At 39.0% G+C, this 22,473-nt stretch overlaps 2 protein-coding genes across 27 annotated transcripts in view; one reads left to right on the top strand and one right to left on the bottom strand.

Moving 5' to 3' along the window:
- Positions 1-17,185, bottom strand: part of LOC118212617 (formin-binding protein 1) — a 78,247-nt gene extending 61,062 nt beyond the window's left edge. For 5 of the 26 annotated variants that reach the window (XM_035390707.1, XM_035390706.1, XM_035390701.1 and 2 more), the window contains exon 1: positions 9,363-9,481. In XM_035390707.1, coding sequence (XP_035246598.1) covers positions 9,363-9,410 — 48 coding nt within the window. In that variant the 5' untranslated portion in view covers positions 9,411-9,481. Of the gene's footprint in view, positions 1-9,362; positions 9,484-16,948 lie in introns of those variants that run through there. The other 21 variants (XM_035390697.1, XM_035390704.1, XM_035390702.1 and 18 more) reach the window with 10 other exon arrangements.
- Positions 17,186-18,002: 817 nt separating this feature from the next.
- On the top strand, positions 18,003-22,198 carry rexo4 (REX4 homolog, 3'-5' exonuclease). Its single transcript, XM_035390725.1, has 8 exons — positions 18,003-18,633; positions 18,811-19,148; positions 19,500-19,649; positions 19,743-19,936; positions 20,196-20,284; positions 20,376-20,450; positions 20,680-20,754; positions 20,864-22,198. Exons 1-8 carry the CDS (start codon positions 18,430-18,432, stop codon positions 21,008-21,010), a joined length of 1,272 nt encoding a protein of 423 aa, XP_035246616.1. The 5' UTR covers positions 18,003-18,429; the 3' UTR covers positions 21,011-22,198.
- Positions 22,199-22,473: the final 275 nt, after the last annotated feature.

The raw sequence follows: 22,473 nt of genomic DNA on the forward strand, positions 1-22,473 counted from the left end.
CAGAACAGTGTACATACTGTAGGTAAGGAGTAAGTAGCCTATAACACCACTGTTCATAGGCATGAGATTAAATTACTCAAGAAAAACTTTGTTTGACGCTGTTTGTATTACTAATCTGCTTAAGTCCACAAGAAAAACCTGCAATGCTCTTGCCGCAATTAAGACATCTGACTACTGGACCTACTCTGCTATAAGCTATTGTTCTTTGTGCAAGTCTGAGTGGACTCTTATGTGATTTGAGTTTTTTGGTTTACTTTTTTAGTTAATAAATTTTGTGCATTCTTATTTCTTACATACAAATGTATTTATGAATTTATACTACAACACAGAACAACAGACAGCACAATACATGGTTCCCAGGACCTCTTAACGGAACATTGTAAATATGGAAGACATGACAGTTGTGCATACATGGGTCAATGCCCTGAGATAGGATACCTCAAAATGCAGAGTTTATTAATAGATCATTCTCGGAGTATTGGGGAAATGGAAGCGGGTCTTCACCATTTTTATGACACACAGGTCTGGGGATAGAGGGGTGTCACACCCATCTGTAATCCGCCTCTCTGCGCCCTCAGGCATGCCATGCTATTCTGGGGTCCTGCGCTATTTTTCGACCACACTGAAGCAAGCCCACCCTCACCATTAAACCTGGTAGCACACTGTTTTTCCTATCAGCACAAGGGCAGGCATAAAACTCTACAATGGAAGCAATGGAGACCCACCGGCGGTGACATACCTATCATATCCTGTGAATTATATGCAGTCATTCAATTAAAAGCATACTAAAAAGGCCCAGCCAAAAAATAGCAGGGAGAGGTCATGAAATCATTGAGGCCAAAGTCCTGGAATCATAACATTTCACTAGTCTAAGTTGCAGGACTGTACATCAATCAATTCAAAAGGTTTTAATTAGCTTTGCACTCATTTTTTGAGTCTGTATGCACTCGTAAGTGCATGTGCATGTATTTCTCTTGGTTTTTTCCCCAGTCTTTTTGTACCTGGTTATATTATCATACATGCTTTATATTACAATACAGGCATTTACCAGGGCAACCTGTATAGCTTTTTGCATTTTACAGAGTATCAATGTGTACAGCTGGATATACTGAAGCAATTCAGACTTAGCACCATGCTCAAGGGTACAGCGGCATCATTCTAACGGGGAATCAAACCTGCAACCTTTAGGTTAGAAGCCCCAGTTCCCGAACCACTGTACTACACTGCTGCCCCTGCATGCCAGCAAGAACATTGTAAAAGCAATGACAGATGTATTTTACCTGTCTAAGAAATAAATATGAAACAAGTTATGAATATTAATTTCATAAATTATTTTTCAGTGCTTCTGACTATAAACTGGGATAATCTTGGGTAAGATATATTGCTGAAAAATTCTTCCAGTCAGCCAGGTCTCTGGATGGTGGGAGTAGTCTGTTGAGCGGGTTATCAGCCTCATGAGGCATGAGACAGGTAATCTCTGATTCTGGCTGGTAACTCAGTGGCTATATTCTGGCCTGACTGCCTTTTATGAGACACCATCTTGTTAATGAGTCTGTGAGCTGGTCTTATGCTGGCCGAAATCAGAAGGCAGCGGACGGCGTCCAATGACCACACAGTGACCACACAGCACTTTGCAAACGTGAAATGGCCCTGCTGGCAGTGCTTCTGCACAACCTACCTGGTTGAGATGGGGAGAGCCCGTGCGAGGCAATGGGGAGCTGCTGGGGGGGGCTGCAGTGCACAGAACTGCTGCATGACCGGTATCTATGCCAACCATCACATATTATAACTTTTTGCAAACAGATCGACAAATACAGTAAATGGTGTTTATCTGAATAACAATCAATAAAGATGTGTCCTGTTATGTGCAACTGTTGCAAACACCAGGAGTAGCATATTACATTATTCAGAAGCACAACGAGAGTGATCTGTCTGCTTCTCTGTTGAAATGGATCTGTGACCGGTAAATATATTTTTCAGTAACAGGCACCATCGTCATTAAGTGAAAGGGAAGCACCACTGTTGTCTTGAACACAGGAAATCGTGTCACCATGGACACTTCTTCAGAAGTGAAGCAGAGCTGAGCTCTTCTTAAAGTCACATGGTCATTATAAGGACATTACATTTCCAATAGCCTATATCTCATTGAGTTATGGGGTGGGGATGTTACTGCAAGGAGACTTCCTCAGAAACCATAATAGTATAAGTCCAGAGCAGTACAACGCACACCAAATTGATGAGCTTCAAAGTCATGATGCTCATGTTTCTCATGACAGAGTCTGCCGTCTGGTAACAATTTCAGGAAAGCAGACGTCAAAGAGAGAGGAAAATCACTATAATGACCCGAGCACTCAGTATCTGTGCTGAGATTCAGTCCTGAAGATCCCTCTGATTCCGCTCTTGTTCTTTCTTTTATCACAGAGAAGGGAAACCGATGTGCAATGACACGGACAATTGGAATCATTCCTGTTGCCACCCTTTATTCCAGTGCATTTTCACCCATCACTATCTCTCTGCAAACGAGCAGAACTATCAGGACAACGCAATGACTTCCTGTTTAATGCATGTTTCCGCTCCAGCTAAGTATTGCAGGCTGCTCTCCCCGCAAAACCCTACAGACTGTTTCCTCATATGAATCAGAGCTTTATGAAAGACTTAAATATTTACTAAACAAACAATGAACAAAATTATTGAATATGGTTACATTTAGAAAGGACATGATCTCTTTAGTTAGCATCAACAACTTGGAGGAGCTCTTGCATGTGGTCATCTTCCGTGACATTAGAGCATGACTAAGTTTTTTTTTTTTTTTTTCTCCCCACTGTTTCTGGTATTTAACCTGCTTAATCGATAATTAAACACAACTCTGTGCAATTGCTTATGTATAACCACCAAACATCCTACTTTATGCCAAATGACTTAACACCCTATGCTCAATGAGTCCATTCTTTTACAATTGAGCACAGCCACTCAGGCAGTGTATTCAGTGAGCAAAAGGTACGAGCATCCGGCTGAAAAGTGCTCTGAAACTACGGCGTAAACGAAAGAGGAAATGATGCTGAAATTGAAGACGGAACAGCGTAATACAGCGAAACAGCCATTTTATGGAAGTAAGAACAGCTCTTTCTTTGTGTTTTTCAGGTGAGGCACAAAAGCTATCCGACCAAAAAAGGGAACCTCTGAAAAGAAGTGCACTTACTCAATAGCTTCTGAGCCACACATTTTTCACTCTTGATCTCCTGTGAACTATGACAACAAATTTAGGCTATATTTTTATTACAATTTTTTTAAACGATCAATGAATCTCATTGCCCCGTATGCCTTTAAATTGTTAGTACACTGCATTTAAAAATATATAGAATATCCTTACATTTATATAGCACTTTTCCGAATGCTCAAAGTGCTATACAGTGAAGGGGAACTCACCTCACCCACCACCAATGTGTAGCACGCACCTGGGTGATGCACGGCAGCCATTTTGCGCCAGAAAGCTCACCACACATTAGCAAAGGTGGACAGGGAGAGAACACTTATTTAGCCAATTAAATCTGGGGATGGTTTTGGTGGCAAGTTGGTAAGAACGGACTGGCTGTAGATTATTTGGGATTTGGAGGTGAATTTGACTGAAGGTTTACTGTAGTCCCAATATTAAACATGTTTCAACACCACAGTCGCCCTGAAGGTACCAGCTGGTTTTTCTTGACTTGAGCTGAGGCAGACATAGAATGCAATGGACAGGCACTACCCACAAGTCCTTCAGGGAACACTAATGACAAAGCAGAGTTGATCTGTTGCGGCAGATGTGTAAAATTCCCAACAATCAGCTCACACAATTGGCAATTCATTACAGTAAACAGGATTATGTCCAACTTGGCAGCAGCATAAATCAGTAAACAGAAGGTTGTTCATTTGGTAGCATTATCAAACCATAAAAGCATTCATTAATCACTAGTTGCCTACTGAGGAAATACAGGTACATTTTATCTGTGAACTGACTCAGTGATCAGAATGGCAAAACATATTATCCAGTAGTACTGAACTGCTATCAGCATTTAAGTGGGTATACAAATATGCCCAAAATGTTTGAAAATGGCACGTTTCCTCTTGTCACAGCAGGAAGGAGCAACAGTCACTGTGGCGCTTGCAGTCACGTCACATGACCCGTCAGCTTGCGAATGTGCCTGGCTCATACCATGCAGTGAACCCAGACACTGAGAGTTCCTGTCATTCCACCACGGCACCTCGCCACAAAAAAACATCTAATGTCTGAGGTAGTGATGAATGCTTTTAACACATGCTAGCGGTTTACACAGCTTATTGAAAAAACCCCACTCAAGAATAATGGTTGTGTCCATTGGTCTGAAGATAGCACATTTCGCGTTTTTATGAATCTTAGCAGCATTTCTAAACATATTCATTCTACACCTCATAGGGTTGCTAGGCAACACCAGAAAGTGAGCAGTAGAGGCATACGGGTCAGGCGCTTCTGCAAAAAAAGAAGCATTTCTCAGTGGTAGTTTCTGCTTCATAATGATTTAGAGTGACTGCGGGGAAAATGTATTCTTACACTCTTGAAAAATGAGCTTTAGACATAATATAAAACCATCCCTGCAGTTGGTGATCAATACGAGCACAGTTTTAGCAGAGCACAAGCTAAAGTAGCACTTCATCTATTAGCCTAAGCATAAACTCTGTCAGCAACAGAATCAGTACCTTTCCAAAATGTCTGTAAATCCAAATAAAACACCTCACCCATAATTAAAAGCCTACTTGTGTTATTTTTCCATTTCTTTAATGTTTTCAGGCCAAATATCTGAATATGCTTTTGGCTTAAATTTGCTTGTGTACTTTTTAAAACAATGTTTTTTTTTTGTTTTTTTTTACAAACTCAAAGAGTTTTGAATATTAGAACATTGCATCACAGCAGCTAGCATGTATCATCCATCCTAAGGATAATGGACTGCTACAGTGTTACTATAGTGGCTACAGTTAGGCTACTAAACATAAAAAAACTCATTTACATTTTATTGTATAAAATTGCTTTATTTTATTTAAGGTGCAGGTGCAACTGAGGTGCATTTGAAGTCTGCAAACATTTACATTTTGAGAACATCAATGAAAACAGATTCACTTAGCTAGTTAGCTATGTTGGGTATAATCTGAATTATAAGTCTGTCAAGGCAACATTGTCTTAGGGATCATGACTAGTTTATTCTGGGAGTTTGTGACCGAGCATAGTGCCAGTACTGCCCTAAGAAAATGCTATTTCTACAGCATTACATTGAGTTTGGACTTTATCAGTCCATGCTCCTTCAGAAAGGACTCCTTCAGAAAGTTCTTGCTATTGTTTTTCTGTTATCTGAAAAAAAAAAAAAAAAAATCTCCCTGGTCAAAGATTTTTGCCTGTCTGAAAAAAAGAAAAAATAACTAATATAAGCAGGCAGTCAATTTTTTAAAGGCATTAGAGGTCTGCACAGGCATGAAATTAAAACCCAATCCTGGCTTGTACCCAATACCTTGAGACCCAACCCGACCAAATCCGACTGGTGCTGCCAAATTTGAAAAGCGAACCCGACCCGAACTCCAAATCGCTCACAAATGCGATTTTACAATGCTTTGCTCAGCTGCTATGCACTTCAGTTATATAAATCATTTTCACACACTGCAATTTACTATATTTTATTTCCATATGAGATAGTAAACATTAGCTACACTGCTTACCAAGGCATGGTGGCCCATCAGCAGAGCAGTGTGCTAGGCTAATAAAGCACTTGTCTTACCGGTTTGTAGCGATCACATCCAGTTTTTGTCAGCTGGCTAACCAGACCCATTTGCATTAGCCTATATATCTCACTAGCGCCCTCACTGCCAGCAAAGTTTCTGCCATTTTTTGAACGGTATCTCTAAGTTCAGTGGGATCAGTCTTCTTGCCATCGTAGGTCAGAACAGCATTGCAATCCCAACGCCACAAATAACCATAGAGCTTTTCATCTGTTGTCACAACATTGACAACAAGGTCATATAATTTCCATAACAAAGCTGTTCCTGACTCATTAGAAATTTTAAGAAGTTGAAAGTTCTCTCTTTGCAAATTTTCATTTCATTCACTGCGAATTTAGGGGCTCAAACACGGACTAGAAAGGGAGTGCATGTGTGCCAAACAAGTTAAAAAACATTTATTTCTTCAAATAAATATACATTGAAACAACAAAATAATTCATTTAAACTTAATAGAAAACAAACCTGAACCCGGACAGAGCCCAAAGTTGTGTGTGCGGAAAAAAAAACGAAATCATAAACTTTGTCGGGTCCCATCGGGCTTGGTTTGGGTTGCAGACCTCTAAAAGGCATACTACGCAGGATATTTACCTTCAAAAGATTATAAAATAACCATGATAAGGCATATCTATGAGGCACTGGCAATCTCTGTCTTTATGCACTTTCGCCTAATTTAATCACCTTTGCCTTTATTTGATATTCTAAAATGTGTTTAGGTCCTTTCTGGGCATGACACTCTTTTCTGTGTGAGGAGGGATGCGTTTAGCTACTGAGCCTGTGGTTTGGGATCAGGTTTGTGCTAGCTAGCCACTGCGATGGCCCAGATACAGCAAAGCAAAAAGACAAACCGACAGGGCTCGTTCAATATAGTCAACCGTTGAATTGCTTTTTCTTGGTGGCGTCAGCTTATGTTTGCCAAGGGGATGAAAAGTGACATGCAGTTGGCTTGTTTTGTGGTGGACCTGTAAGTAATATTACCTCCAGCTATCCAGCTAGGGTTGCCAGAGGTTGGTTTTTTTTTACCAGAATGTCCGGTTTTCAACTTATTTGCACATGTCTGGTCCATGGTCCCAACCGGACAATGTGCAGTAATTTATGGGAGTACTTCCTAATGAATTAGCCTAATGTGTCAGAGACTAGACTAGGCTGGGCATTCAGGGACGAGTGGGTGGGGTTGAAGATGAGGAGGAGACTTGACCATGGGTTCGCACAGGATAAAAAATCCTGCATAGTATGCCTTCAAATTCAACCATTTTTTACTTCCTGAGTAAATAACACATGATGATATATGGATTTGGAAATGCGTAGAGACTTCAGAATATGAAGGAATATGAATTAGAGACATCAAAATATGATTTTTTGCTACTGAATTCAGCTACAACCTGTTGGCAAGCTCCAGATATGGTACCTTCTTCCTGCATCAAACCTCCATCTCAGTCAGACTGCTAAGTAATGTCCTACTAAGTTTGCAAAGAAGGAAAATTACAGTTTTAAAATAATAGTGATACTTTCACTGACCCATGATTGTAGCAAAGCAGGCCGACAAAGCTCTTTTGTGCTAGCTCACAGAGTATAACCGAAAGAACAGCAATTTTTACACAACAGTGATCACAGTACAAGTAGAATCTATGGCGGACGTGAGGCCCAAGGAAGCAGCTCTGGGGTGCACATCACCACGTGTTGATTAACAGAGGACACAGGTGTCTCCAGAATTTACAAGAGGCATAATCACAGAGGCTTTCCCAGCAGCAAACACGTTTACACATGTTTAGGGGGACGTCACACTAACAACTGCAGGAACTTCTCATATTTGGATGTGATGACTCTTATACACGTGTTGGTACTGCTATTTTTGGTCAAGGACAGTTTTCACTTCTACTGATCGTGACCACTCCTGTTCCATGTTGCATCTTTTGGTCTGGCAGGCCAGCTCTTCCTTTGTGCTATGTCCGTTTTATACTGAAACTGAAACTGTCCACCTTTTACAGGAATCATGATGTGAGAATGAGGTCCACCGAACATTGTTATATAGAGAGTGTACAGAAAAAAACACAACTGGGACCTGGCCTATGATTATGTAAAGTTAGACTACTGACTCCCAAATGACCACTAAAATGGAAAAATAGTAGGCCTATGTTTTCTACATTGGGTGAAATTCCCTCCCCCTCCTATTCAAAATTCCCTCACTCTCCCTATTTACAGTTGACCAACAGAGATTATGGGAATTATGGAACAGAATTTACTCCCTTCCTCTCTGTCTCCAGTCAATGTTGTGGAGACAGCATTCCCTTCATCTCTGGCATAGAATTTCCACCTTATTAGACTACACTTTGGAACTGTGGGCATAGTAATGAGTGATGACCAATGAGAGCCTAGATCAGAGGCAAACTCACTCATCGCTGTCCAGTCCTGCTAGTCAGACATTAATAACAGGGACACCCTGCAGCTGGGCGAGAGGTCCCTACATAGTGCCCCCCGGGGCACATCCTGCTAGCGTCCCTGACCCCCTGCTGCAGGAGGAAACAAGCAGGGTCGGGTTGCAGCCCTGGAAATGCCTAGATAACTAGTGCACAAAACAGAGAAAACAGCAGGGACATTTCTATAAAAAGGAATCCTTTTTATACAAATAAATCATCTGGCTCATCTGATCAGGAGACAAGAATAATGCAAACAGAGCCGAATATAGCTCACAGAAAATGGGTCCTTTCATGAAGCATGAGTATCAATGGTAAAGCAACACAGTAAATGGAAAACATCCGATCTCTGACCAAAGCAAGTGGTTTAAATTTGACATGTGTGTCTGTGGTTTGTGGATAACACTGGACACTTAGAGACCACTTACAGAACAGCATGTGAGTCCCAACATAAGTTACCAAAGTTGTCTGGACTCACCAATTTATCTCCTCAATGTCATTAGTGAGGTGGCAGGCATGCCGTTCCAATTAAAATACTAACTCAATCTGGACATTCCTCAAACTGCCTGTCAACAAGTAGGTCACAGAAATATATACTTTCAGCTATGAATGGCAAATAAATCAAAAAATTCCCAAACATGGCACCAACTAAGAATGATTAAACACACTGTGTAATAAAAGAAAGAGTCTGCCAGGTAATGTGTAGCATAACATTCCATATGCACTTAAAACTGAGACACGGGCAAGTGACACAACATTGCCAAAACTACATTGCTAATACTCACAATCCATATTCCAGATTTCGTAAGAATGTTAGACCATGTTAGACGCTATTGCTTTCAGATGTACTACAGTTATCATAAGCTACGTTGCATAGGCCTAAATATTCTCAGACAAAAAGAACCTTCTAGTTTGTCTTGTGTAGCCCACTGTGCTCCAGTATGTTTCAAGTCAAGAGTGTCGGTTATCTATTCTCTTTCCATTAAAACCCATGACTGACTTACAGCTCTAATCGTGACACTCTACCGATTGATCATCTTCACAACATCAGCAGCTCTGGATGAAGGCTTCTAAGCAGAGTCTGTATTGATGTCCAAGCAGTTCAGAACCAAGGCTGATTATACAGCAATAACACTGAGCGGCCGAGGCTGCCTTTTAGACCGAACTTACCCTCAGCTGCTGGGCTTTCACCAGCGTCTCCACTTTCCCCAAATCCATGGTGGTCCTGCACCTACAGCCTACAGAGTCAGGAGCCGAAAGGGCGGTGTACTCTCTGGTTCACTCTGATCAAACCTAACATTAGCTAAACAGAACTGAAACGTGCTATCTGGTAAAACGCACCGCATCTGTCTCACCGTCCAGGCAAAGGAGGTAAGCTGACTGAATATTTGTGATGTTGCCATGGTGTTGTGAACACTGAAGGTCAGTATTTAGGCATGCATACTTGTGATTCTGTTCTGTATCCTTATTTCATCAATAGATCACGATGGCACAGTTAATCTGATGCTCTGTTCCTTCCAGTATCAAATAGTAATGTGCAATTTTTCATTTTTTTTAAAAGTGCCTTTAAAATTTTTTTTAAAAAATAAAATACATACAAATATTAATAAAACCAAGTTTTTTTATAATGTTGCGCAGGAAAACCATTAATGACTTAAACAAAGGCAAGAATAGGCTATACTTATACCACACTATTGTGGCATTTTTGAGTAAATAAACACAAATGGAAGCTGTAGTACATTCTGAAGCAAACTCATGGTTTCATGATGGAAATGCACTACAATCACTTTTCACAGGATAGGAACTGTATTAGTGCAGAAAAAGTTATATGAATCTATTTTAAAAGGTTAGAAAAATGTCAAATGTCTAACTGATTAAACATGACAGAGAAATGTCTGTGATATGGTGTGCTGCCAAGTTCATTGTAGTGCTTTTCCTGTTTATAGTAGTTTTTTGAAGTTATTAAATAGTCTTTTCTTTTTCTAACCCATAGAGAAACAATCACATGTTCCCCACATTTGACTTCCTCCTTCAATAGACGCATTTGTGTGCCGGGCTGGGAGGGGACAGGCAATACACAGGACGCTTGTGTCCTTACTTAACAATTTCTTACGCAAAAACAAATGGCATTTCTGAGGCCGCTCAGCTTCTGATGAAATTAAGCCAGGAAATATAGACCAAGCCAAAGACCTTAGGCCTCATTGTTAGCTGAGACCAGTACAACAGTTAACTACTTGGTGGGCTCTAGTTTGAGAGTATATGAATGGGAGATGTATTAGCTACAGCAGTACTAAAATGAAGATGGTTATTGGCAAATATGGATTAAATATGTAAAAAAATAAAGAGTCTAAATATAAGGCAATTTAAAGTTTTTTATCTTTTATTTTATTTTTTTTATTTTTATGTGGACACAAAAACTAAATGTGGACCAGATTTAATGGGTCACTCCTCTTTTGTCTAGACTGTTCAATATTCTGGACTGAGTAACTGGCAAAAGTAGCAATCTGCTGGTCGATAGAAATTCAATTCTGGCCGGCCGTATGAAAAGGGGAACTGTGGCCGTCCCCAGCCCTTAACATACTGTGAAGGGACTGCAGTTCTCTGTACCCTGGAGTGCCCACTGAGCCCCCTGAATAACATTGTGTTTACAAAGACCTCTGCTGCAAAATATGGCACGGCTGCAAGCAAATTGAAATTTACAATGGTCAAAAATATAGCCTAGTACTCATCAATTGCCATTATTATTTTATTATTACAATTTTAATAATGATTAGCCTATATTGTTTTATTTTATACCCCGTCAAGTTTAAGATCCAAGTTAGAACATGGTAAAGCATATCCATAACTATGTTTGTTTCTTGCAGGAAGATTACATGAAAACTTCTGTAAACTGGTGGATACGTGCTGTGGTCTGGATTTTATGGGACGCATGTGCGCATGGTGTCATAGGCCAAATACTTACGCCATATTTTATTTAAGACTTGGGTAATGCAGATAATGACGAACCTGCAGCTAAAACTTATCAAAGCTGCACAAGCGTGGCATGATATTAAGAGGCCTAAAGTACCCACTCCACCAGCATGCTAATAAACCTCATGTGCGCAGACAAACACAAAGATAACCACAAAATGACATTTCTTTCCTACCTGTCAATACACTATTTGTGAGCATGAAAGAAAAGTAACCAAAGACCCCACATTTACAGCCAAGCTATGGCACACTCATGCATTATCCTTAGTATCTATTTCTGAGGGAAAAAAGCCTCAGTGTTTATAAGTGACAAAGTATAGGCTATAGTTCAGAGGACACACCATCTGTTCAGCAGCTAAGGTGCTGCTGTTCAAACTGAGACTATGCTAAAACACATGACCATCAAGAAGGATTAAATACAGCATTCAACTTCAGCCATTAAGATAATGACGGCCCCTTACGAGCAGCCTTAAATATGTTCTTAAGTGGCTGCCATACTGAACGCAGTGACCTCTTGAGCTGAAGCGGGCTGACATTAGTATGCTTAAACAGAAATGCAAAACTTTTTTAAACAAGTATTATTATTATTATTTTTTTTCCGGTTAAGAAAGCTTCTGTTTTTTTATAGGGACTTCCTGTTTCACTTGTTCTGCTCCAAATTTGATCATTCAGAGTAATGCCTACCCATTAGAACAAGGTAGAGGTTTCCTGAGTAAAAAAAAAAATAAATAAATTTAGACACAGGGTTAAAAATGCTCTAGGCACTGTTTCAAGGCTAATAATTCATTTTAGGTGCTTTGCAAGGAAATGTAACTTCACTGAGGCGCTAACCTTGCCCTCTTAAATCACCCTTCCTTTCACTAAGCTAAAAAAAGCTGCAGTATAACACCGGAAATGAATTTTTATCACAGCATTCAAGATTTCTATAATCACACAAAAGGTAAAACACAATCAAAACCAAATTTGACACAATATAAAAGTTTTTGCCTGGTTGCAGTATAAAACTTAAAAATTCAAATTCAGCAATGGCAAAGATCTCTCACTACTACCTTACATTACTATACAGTGAAACTGCAATATGAAGTCATGTTCCATTTATTCTACTTGTTTCGTAAGTAGGCTAAATATCAAACCTTTCTGCTGCCATTTTCATTTGGGCAATGATCTACACAAGAACAATGGTACAGGGAAAAAAAGGCTTTTACATTCTTTTTTTAACCTGATCGAAAACAAACAAATTACTCTGACTCTAGGAACTCAGGAATATTACAGTTTGAGGGGGTGAAAAAAACGAATGTTGTAGCTTGTTGAAAACCTTGGCAACACTGGTGCGTTAGTAGGTCACTACAACCGTGTATTACCAGTAACCTCTCAACTTCATAAACACAAAGATATTACTTTTCATGTGTATTAGGGCTATACAGATAAAGGAGATTACTCTCTGTGCAGTCATAGTGTGTCTCCATAGGTCTCCTTCAGAATGCTGCAGACAATGCTAAGATAGGCAACAAAGGCATTAAACCTTGCGGCTCAGGTTCAGACTCCTCCTAAGCTACGGCTGCCATGACTACATATGACATTAAGCAAGCCTGAAATGTACACACTGCCAGGTTTCAGACTAACAGAAATACTTGCAATTTGAATTGCATAGCGCAGCAGAATTTTTGCTAGCCTGAATAGTGTTTGTTGGTTGAAGACTATACTGGCCATCTTAATATCAATAGGTTGAAAGCAGTAGGTGCAACTGACACATGCATGCATGCTAGCAGCTAATAACGTAATACCTTCAGGCAGCTAACAATTAAGTTTGTAATACTGTAATTATTTTGCAAACCTGAGTGTACAAGACGTCGTGGTATTCTGCAAAAACAGAACTGAGAGTTTGACTAACCTGCATTAAAATAAGTGTTTTAAGTGACCTAAAGAAAAATGTAACAAAGCCAATCAAACATTCAAACTTAAGCTTACACTTATTTAAAAAGCTAGTACCAGCTACATACTTACTGGAAAGCTTTTTCAACAATCAATCTGGTTTTAAGAGGAGCGCCTAAGAAACAACTAATTTCATAAATGTTACTGTCTTTCTAAGATTGAGTAAGCTGCCCAACCTCCAGAAAATCCTCACTGCGCAATGGTTGCTCCATAGTACAAGATTTCCTTGGTATTTTGAGTAACTTCCACAATTTGTAGACATTTGTGGGGCCTCATATAAAAAAAACAGTCATACACATGTTTCCATCCTTTAAAGGAATTTCTTCAAGTATTTTAATACAAAGCGTGACTATAAATACATTGTACACCATAAAAAGTTATTACGCTTTACAATACCTTTACCACATTAATACTGCTATACATCAGAAAACTTCACTGTTCAAAGATTAGGAATGTGGTACGTTACTACATTAAATGACTAATACCGACTTTTCATAATACAAACGTGACTACCTTCTCCGCAACAGTGTTTTACTTTGGTTTTAAGGAGCCCGTTTTCTTAATGGGGAGATGGAAATAAAATCCAGAGAACAGTTTGGAGGTATTAGTGTAGCAGCCTTGTGAGGGAGTTGCACCTCTCTGCTCATGGATGACTGTGCACGTGTTTAGAGTAAATAACCTATTGAGTTAGGGTTCCTCTTTCTCGCCAAGGGATATGCATTTTCTGGCCTACAGAGAGTGAGTGTGTGGACAGAGTCAGGAAGAGTCATGAGGAAGCAAGGCATCCATAGGCTGAGTCAGCCAGATGAAGCTCGAGCTCAGGAGAAGCGCGCCTCTCCTGGCTTATTGAGTTTTGTGCAAAGTGGTAGTTGGGACATTTTCCTCTCAAGGGAAACGGCGTATTGGTTCATATCCCTTCCAGCGCACTGCTGTTTCCCCCCTGGCCAAACTGATTTAAATAAGCCAGATAAAAATAACAATACTTACCTGTAAAATGAAGTACATGTTTAAAACTCCTCAGAAAATAGGTAAGAGGTGTTATCTATTTAATTAATTAGCAGCAATGCCTGAGTAATGCCGACTGCATCTTAGTATGTCATTCATTTCTCATATCCCAAAAAAAAAAATTTAATTAAAAGAATGATTCCATTCTTTATGAGTTCAAATGCAATGTCTGGGAATAGGTTATGATAAAAAAACTGTTACAATTGAAAAGTGTGAACACAGCCAGTTTTATTGAAAATACTTTAAATGTATGCATTCCAAATTAATATTATTTACACTACATAGGCCTAATGCTAATTGAAACTTGCTTGCATCAACCTATAGCAGCTAATGGTACACATTAGGAAGGTTAACCCAAAGAGGATTCATTTACTGCCATTTTCCTGCAGTGCAAGTGTTCTCTTTCAAAAACTTCTCTCACTAAAGCATCTCTCCCCCCCCCCACCCCCACCCCAAAACATCTCTTGCTCCGGAAAAGACACCCCAAGGCGGCCAAACTGGGATCCTGAAGTACAGGTCCATTACGTAGCATTACGCAAGCTTCTAAATAACAATAAAGCTCTTTGAAATTATTCCATCACCTAGGCTATATCCAAGCAGATACCTAAATAGTCATTTTTCTTAGTGTGTGTTTGTGCGTGTGCACATGTGTGCACACAAGCATGCATGTGTGAGGTGCCATGAGCCTATTACTGTACTTATTGTTTGGCTGGCATACTTAGTGATTGACAACACAAGCACCTCTTAAGTATGCAAAAGTTGTTAAGCACAGGTAATTGCTTCCTATCCTATCTTCCTACTGCACTCGTCTCTAAATCACAATTCCAATGTCACAGATGATTTGAAGAATTTACTTTTTTCAAATTTGAGGAAGATATGACAAAAATAAAAAAGTAAAATTTAACTGGATGTCTCTGCTTATTAGGGCGCAACACAAATAGCAACAGCCATACTGTAATCTTCATATTCCCATGCTGCAGTTTACGACACATGGCCTGAGCAGACCAGTGTCTGGGACGAGTGAGTAAACACTCTGGAATTCTACTTCACCAGATGACTCCTTCTATGGTGTAATCTAGCATGTGCACAGACAAGATATGAGAAAATAAACGCAAGCAAACACTACTGGAATTGAAAAACAAATAGAGAGATTATGTCCATCAAGAACAATATTTTCCTGGTGTTGTCAAATGGGACTTCTGGTATTCTAGGTTTATTGAAAAAAAAAAGAAAAAAAAAAGCTGGATGGGTCTTCATCACATACAGTAATAAAATCAGCTGTTCGGTGTATAATAATCTGAAAATTTGTTCTAGCAATCCATCCAAAATCCTTAAATTGGATCATATACTGGATATTTATTATCTGATATGGCTCCAATTCCTATACGGTGTAATCTGACCCTAAATTTCGATGATGAATAATGATGGATTGAGGTGTGGTAAAAACCGCTTCACAATGTCCTGAAATGCACAACCCAGCCTGAAGCATACCAAGTGGTAGAAACCCTCAGTCAGACAGCTAGCCTAAATGTCAGTAACTCAGTTTAAAAAGACCATCACACACTTGCAAATCACTAACATCACATAGATAGTAAAATACTCTCATTCTGTAATTTTGACACACTTTCTTGTAGCTATACCCTATGACAGTGAAGTACTGTATGATTCTTCAGGACACGCCACATGGTGCGAACTAACAGACATGCCTTCTGGCAGTTATCCTACATTCTGCATTCTCAAGGGCTTTATTAGTAAGGGAAATCATGTGTCAGGACATTATGATGTCACTAAACTCAGGTATATTAAACTGAATTTAAATTTACATTGAAAACTTTATTACTAGTAATAACTAAAGTAATAATGTAATTCAAGTTTGATGTTACTACACACATTCTTTCATTTATGTGGTTTTGTAATCTATTGTCATCATGTATATCAAAATATTGGGTGAAGCTTGTTGTTTTTTTTTTTTTGTTTTTGTTTTTTTTCTCAGTAGTTATTTATTGTATCGCTTGCTAGCTGGTCATCATTCAAGCAATACGTGCCGTGCACAATGAACCATTCTGCGACATCATCGTGGACTATGCTAACGTTAGCATAGTTCGATTCGATTTATTGCATTCTGCTGCCTGGCAGAAAGCACTGACTATTAGCCACCTTATGCGTGTAGCAAAGGAACTGCATCTGACGAAGTCTGTGGTGTGTATCAAGCAGACACGTTTTTGTTTTTCTTAAAATGTTACAAATTGTACAGCGTGCGTAAACTGGTATAGCTCATGTTAGTTTCCCATGTACCTGTTAGGCATGCATAAGTAGCTTGCAAGGTCCAGAAAATCTGTGCAAGTCCTTCGATGCAGCCTGAAGTGTGTAACCCATCGTTATATCCTTATTTTCAGAGAAGCGACAACGTGCAGTATGTTCGATCATGCTGAATGATGATGTGAATTAAAATTCTGCGGTAACACGTTGAATAACTATATAAATGAAAAGAACGTGTCGGTGCCTAAAAGTTAGCAAAAAAATAAATAAAAAAAAGCTTGAAAATAGCGTAGCCTAACCTATATTATCAGCAAGGACCTTTCATGGAACAACACTACCAATATGAAAGGTACAGTACAGTAAGATAGCTACAGCTTGGTACCAACCAGGATTGCTATAGGACGCATAATATAGAAGAAAGCTAAACTGACATTACATTTTGTGTCGTATAAACTGGCTAACTAGCGAGCGAGCTAATGTTAATTGTTCCACGCGCCATACGGGGTATCTGGCTACATTGAGAACCGTTATCTCATAAGCGCGTCAATTCCCGAATAGCTGGCTATCTAAAGAACATAAAACGGGCTTACCCATAGCTCTGTCCCCCAGCTCATGGTTCCTAGGAAATTTCGTCGTAAAAATCCACGATTTGGACAAGTGTGTCAGCAGTTAGGATAGCAGTGTGCACTTGCGTTATTTTGTGCGTTGTGGTTCGTTTGTTCTCCTATTCAATGTGGCTCTTTCACCTCCTCATTCTGTCTTCCACAAAATGGCTAGGAGCTGCAGCATAATCTTCAAACAGAATGCAGCACGAGCACCCGCCTCAACCAATGACAGCTGCACAGGCGCGTGCACTGTGCAAGAGAAAAGACGCAGCCATATAAGAGATAATTACTGTTGAAATATGGGGATGTGGGGTGCATTGAATTTTTTTCCAGGTAAACAGAAATATTTATTTTTGCAACAGTTTGTACACTATTTCAACCACGTACAGAAATATAAACAATACCTTCCAGGTAATCAAATCCCAATCATACCACTGTATATGTACTCTGTTTTTGGATTGCAACGTGGAGTTGTTTTTCTAAGGCTCTATATGAATACTGGCCTTTTCATGATGTACCATCACACGACTGTTTAGAGTCTTAATTGTCTGTTATTGCTTATTTGTTTATTATTATGCATCCTGGAAAATTCCCTACGGTTAGATTATTTATTTTTAATGTTTTATTCATAATAATACATAATAATAACAATAATTGGTCACGGGAAGGGATTCAGAGTGGAGAATTATTATTTTATTATCCATTGTCAAAGGAAACTTAATTTATATATTATTTAATTTTAAGATGAAGTTTATGCTTGAGGACTCACGAACTGATGCAAAGGTGCATAGTGACATCTATTGGGTAGTGTCCACTTTAACTGGCAAGTGATACACTTTTTATACTCTTTGTTTAGGATAATTAATCACCTATATTTTCTAAAATATGCCCTTCTGAGAGTGATATTTATCATTATGTTATGAAAGCAAATAGTGAAATGCGGACTATGATTGGCGTTCTGTTTGTTCTTATTTTCTAGGCACGTAACCAAGGCGGAACCATTGTTCAAGGGCCAGTGAAATGTTTCTTATGGACCATCTTTTGGTGTGGCACACTGTTTGGTATTTCGGAAACAGCATGGTAGGATGGAAAGCGTGGTGAAGCTGGTAGTATTTATGTGTATCGTAATACGTTAATGAAGGTAGTACGTAGATACGTTAAAATTAATCTATATGCATTTCATGTAACACTTTCTATGCATAATTTAGCAGTTTGCTGTCGTGCCAGGGAATGGTAACTGGCATTAGCTAGCTAGCCTACTGACAATTCCACTTAGAATTAAGTTAGCTATCTGAACAGATGCTAGCTGGCTGAATAACTCACGTAGATAAAATGACATACAGTGCATAAGAGTGGTTATTGAATCGTTTTAAGAAGTTGATCGTTGCGGGTGATCAAAGGTCTACGTCGGAGAGATTAAGTTGAACAACTCGGAGTTATTTGGTTACTGCTCAGCCGAAGTAATAATGTCCAAAATTAAGCCAAAAAAGTCTGACATGACTGTCGTATCGAAGACGCCAAGCAACAACAAGCCAAAAGCTGGGAAGAAAAAGAAGTTTTGGAAATATTCTGAAAATGTGACATCAGCACAGCATAAGAAGAAAAACTTATTTGCTCTTCCTCCCAATGATCCCCAACTGTTCTCAACCAACTGGAAAGCACTGCAAGAGGTAGGTCAAGCTGGCATTCTTTGGAAAAAAAAATAGGAAAACAAGCTTGTATTTGTATGTGATAGCAATTATTGAACACATTTAGTTTTATAGCTCTGCTTTTACACCCAAGTCTCAGCAAGGTCGATTTTCATTAGTGGTAAAATCATTGAATTGAGGTTGCCACTTTTTTTTCAGGCATTAAAAATGAGCACCAAGGTGAAAGAGACTGCAGTTGATCAACTTGATAAGAACCAGAGCTCCAGCCATGGGAACGTTCAGAAGAACCATTCTGGACATACTGCCAACAAGACTGATAATGTCAAACCTACACAGGTGTACCCAAAAAACAAAGATGGTCCTGTTCCATTAAAACTCAATGAGAATAGCAGTCTTCTGCCCTCCGAGTCCAAACAGTCCAAGGGGCTGAAAAGGAAACATAAAGATGGAAAGGCACTGGTAGAGACCAGTGAACAGAAAAGTAAAAAGAAGGGAATTAAGAAGGTTGAGGAACAAGCTGTGAAGAAGCCAACAGAGTAGGTGTAATTTTTTTGTTTGTTTGTTTTTTCTGTCATTCAACCCATAATTTTGTCATGCCGTTATTTTCTTTGTATGAGAAATGTAAACTGCTGTCATATTTCTCTGCTACAACATATTTGTGCTTCTGCTTTAGTCCAGTCCTCAAAATCTAACACCATATTTTTCACTGAACTTTGCTGAAATTTCAGCTTTTAGAAAGCTATAAGTAATTGTGAAGGGTATAATTATCCAAGGTAATGAGCATGCTACTGTATTGTGGCCATGCACAGTGGATATAGAGGCACAGTAAGTTTACAACCAAATAGTACGCCACTTTAACCTGGTTTGCCAAATGTGTTCTTTGTCAGAGAAGATATCTGGTTCGACGATGTGGACCCAGATGACATGGAGGCCACTGTGGGGACGGAAGCAGCTGACATAATCCGCAGGAGGCGGGGGACCAAGACAGACCAGAAATCCTCAGATGCCACACTTGTGAAGGAGCATGCTTTTGAGGGGTAGGTAATGTCCTGACACCGCTATCTGTAAATGATCTTTTCTTTGGTCTGTTAAAGTTTTTTGGCTTTTTTTCCCCCTCTCTAACCACATAGACTGACCAAAGCGGTGGCTATGGACTGTGAGATGGTGGGAGTTGGGCCTGAAGGCGAGGAAAGCATTGTGGCGAGAGTATCTCTCGTGAATCATTTTGGAAAGTGCATCTATGACAAATACGTGAAGCCCACAGAGCGAGTGACTGACTACAGGACAGCAGTCAGTGGCATTCGACCAAAAGACATCATCAATGGTGAGTCCGTAAAAAATTTTATTTGAACTTTTAAAAATTATGTACATACTTGTTTTAGACAGTTTCTGCAAATATCACAGGTCTTAGAAAATGGTGGCAAAGTGGCTCTTTCAAGGTGGTCTAAAAGATATCATTTTTTCATGTTAAATTTCTTGTTGGATGGAGGGCAAGTACCTACATATGTTTGAATGCTTCATTCTGAAATTATGCGCTGCATTCCAATAAGTCAGGTTGACTCCAGCATATTCTTTTTTTGCAGGGGAAGATGTGAAGACTGTGCAGAAGGAAGTAGCTGATATTTTACAGGGAAGAATTCTTGTGGGGCATGCCATACACAATGATCTCAAGGTATACTACTGCTTAATGCTTCATAAAGAAAACACGTGTATAACATATTTTCAGAAAGCACCCATGGCAAATTAATATCTTTACCTTTCAGATTTTGTTCCTGGATCACCCAAAGAAGAAAATCAGAGACACCCAGAAATACAAGCCATTTAAGAAAACCGTGAAGGTGATTTTTTTTCTTAAAAGCAATGCATTATTGAATGCAAGTTTGTTTTTGTTTTTTTTCCTTCATAAACACAATTTGCCAAAGTGTTTGATTGGTTGAATCCTGGCCTCAAAGGGAAGAAATGCGTTGTGCAGTAATATGCCATGAAAAGGAACTTGCATTTTAAATCTTTGGGGAAAGATGGAAATAGGCATGACTCAGTCTGCTCTCTTTTTCTGTTTTTCCTCAGAGTGGTCGGCCTTCATTAAAACTTCTCTGTGAGAAGATACTCCATGTCAAAGTCCAGCAGGGTGAACATTCATCTGTAAGAACTGGTTAAATACACATTGCATATTTTAGTAAAATATGTTCATTATAAATAGTTCATTATTATTTATTTTCCTCAATGGCTCATTTTTTGTTGTCTCTTATAGGTACAGGACGCCCAAGCAACAATGCGTCTCTACACATTAGTGAAAAAGCAGTGGGAGATGGATATCAAAGCCCGACATAAAGCAAATGGATCAACAAAGGAAAAGACTGAAAGAAAACCCAGGCTTCCAAAGAGCAAATCCAGCTAAGGACAAGTTGATTTGATATAAAACTGATATATATCCAATATTTTTTGGAATCACGTTTACACGCTCAGTTTAGGGTATGCTTTTACTGTCATCTCAAGAAATGTGCATGGATTTTGCTGAAGAATCATACACATGCCAAGAACGATCTGTGCAAGCTTTTAAAACCGTCTCCCCTACTCCTCAATACACAGTCAACAAGGAGTTGCCATAAAAATAATGGTGCATCCATTGTACTAATAAAATAACTTCCATTCTCAATTCATTCAAACATGCATTGCTTTGTTGTAAAGCAAATTGTTTATTAGAGTTGACTCTTTTAAATCTTTCTTGAAATCTTAATCTCCTGTTTAATGAATAGATATTGACGATTACTTTTGAATTAGTATTTCTTAAGTTATATGGATATGGTAACTGCACATTGCAAACATATTAGCTGTTCTAGTTGTACTGCAGTTTTGTGGTTTAGGGGGTTTAAACCTAAGGTTTGAACTCCAGCTAAGCAAACTGCAATTGATCCTCAGTGTTCAGAGTCAACAGATTATTTGAGCTTAGATTCTGACAAAAGTGCAAAAACATCTGAACTAAAATAAAAGGGAAAAAAATAAGGTGAGCAGATGTTTTGGTCTCTCAGAACTTCAATACTGGAAGGTACAGCGGTCATGCACGCATAAAAAGACTATACCTTGCTATATCTTGCACTGTTTGTGATGCATGTGATTTTCCATTGTGGTTGAATGAATATCAATACATTTGCGCATTCAGAGATTATCTGGTTACATCTAGTCACATACGTTCCTGTTTGGAGTTGTCATGTTATGTTCCTGCAATGTAATTCAGCTGATAATTTGGTAATTGTCTCGGTGAGAGGTATCAAGTCCATTTTAACCCAGTCTGTCTTATCACCAGTTAATACTAAATGATACCCTAGTGTTATCAAAAGGTGGTTGTGGGAGGTGGCCTAGGTATTTTGCATTGTGATCATCCGGTTGATCATTGCTTTCAAGATGACTGCAACAACAATCTTGAAAAAAAAAAGTTAATGTACATGGGACCAAAATTAACCTGGTCTTCATGCAGTGGTTGCAATTTTTCATTCATTTTTGTGCTGCACTTTGTAAGCTAAACATACTGAAGAATGAAACTTGGTTATTGTATATTCTTTTTCCATAAAAAAGCCTTGCTAGTCTCCATGTGCTTTGTAGTGAGTTTTTTGGTACTGTGAGGGAAAAAAAGCCCACAAGGCATTTCAGAACAGAATCAAGTTGTATTTGAACTATATTTGAGGAATTATCCTTTTGTAAAAAAAAACAAAATGGTCTGGAAAATTGGATGAACCATTTAAAAAATGTAGGCCTATATCCTTGACTTTGTTCTCATCTAGTGATAAACTGGGTCTTGTTGCTTATATTTAGTATTGTGTATTCTTAAATTGTTCTGCCAATATCCTTTGTGTCCAGATGTAA

The sequence above is a fragment of the Anguilla anguilla genome, chromosome 14, assembly GCF_013347855.1.
Source record: "Anguilla anguilla isolate fAngAng1 chromosome 14, fAngAng1.pri, whole genome shotgun sequence".
In the NCBI taxonomy this organism is placed as follows: Eukaryota; Metazoa; Chordata; class Actinopteri; order Anguilliformes; family Anguillidae; genus Anguilla; species Anguilla anguilla.

What these genes read in the sequence shown, in the direction of transcription:
- rexo4 (XM_035390725.1), top strand. Translation starts at nt 18,430, where the DNA reads ATGTCCAAAATTAAGCCAAAAAAGTCTGACATGACTGTCGTATCGAAG. An exon ending in ACTGGAAAGCACTGCAAGAG is followed by an intron (nt 18,634 to 18,810) that starts GTAGGTCAAGCT and finishes CTTTTTTTTCAG; the next exon opens with GCATTAAAAATGAGCACCAA. An exon ending in CCATACACAATGATCTCAAG is followed by an intron (nt 20,285 to 20,375) that starts GTATACTACTGC and finishes TTTACCTTTCAG; the next exon opens with ATTTTGTTCCTGGATCACCC.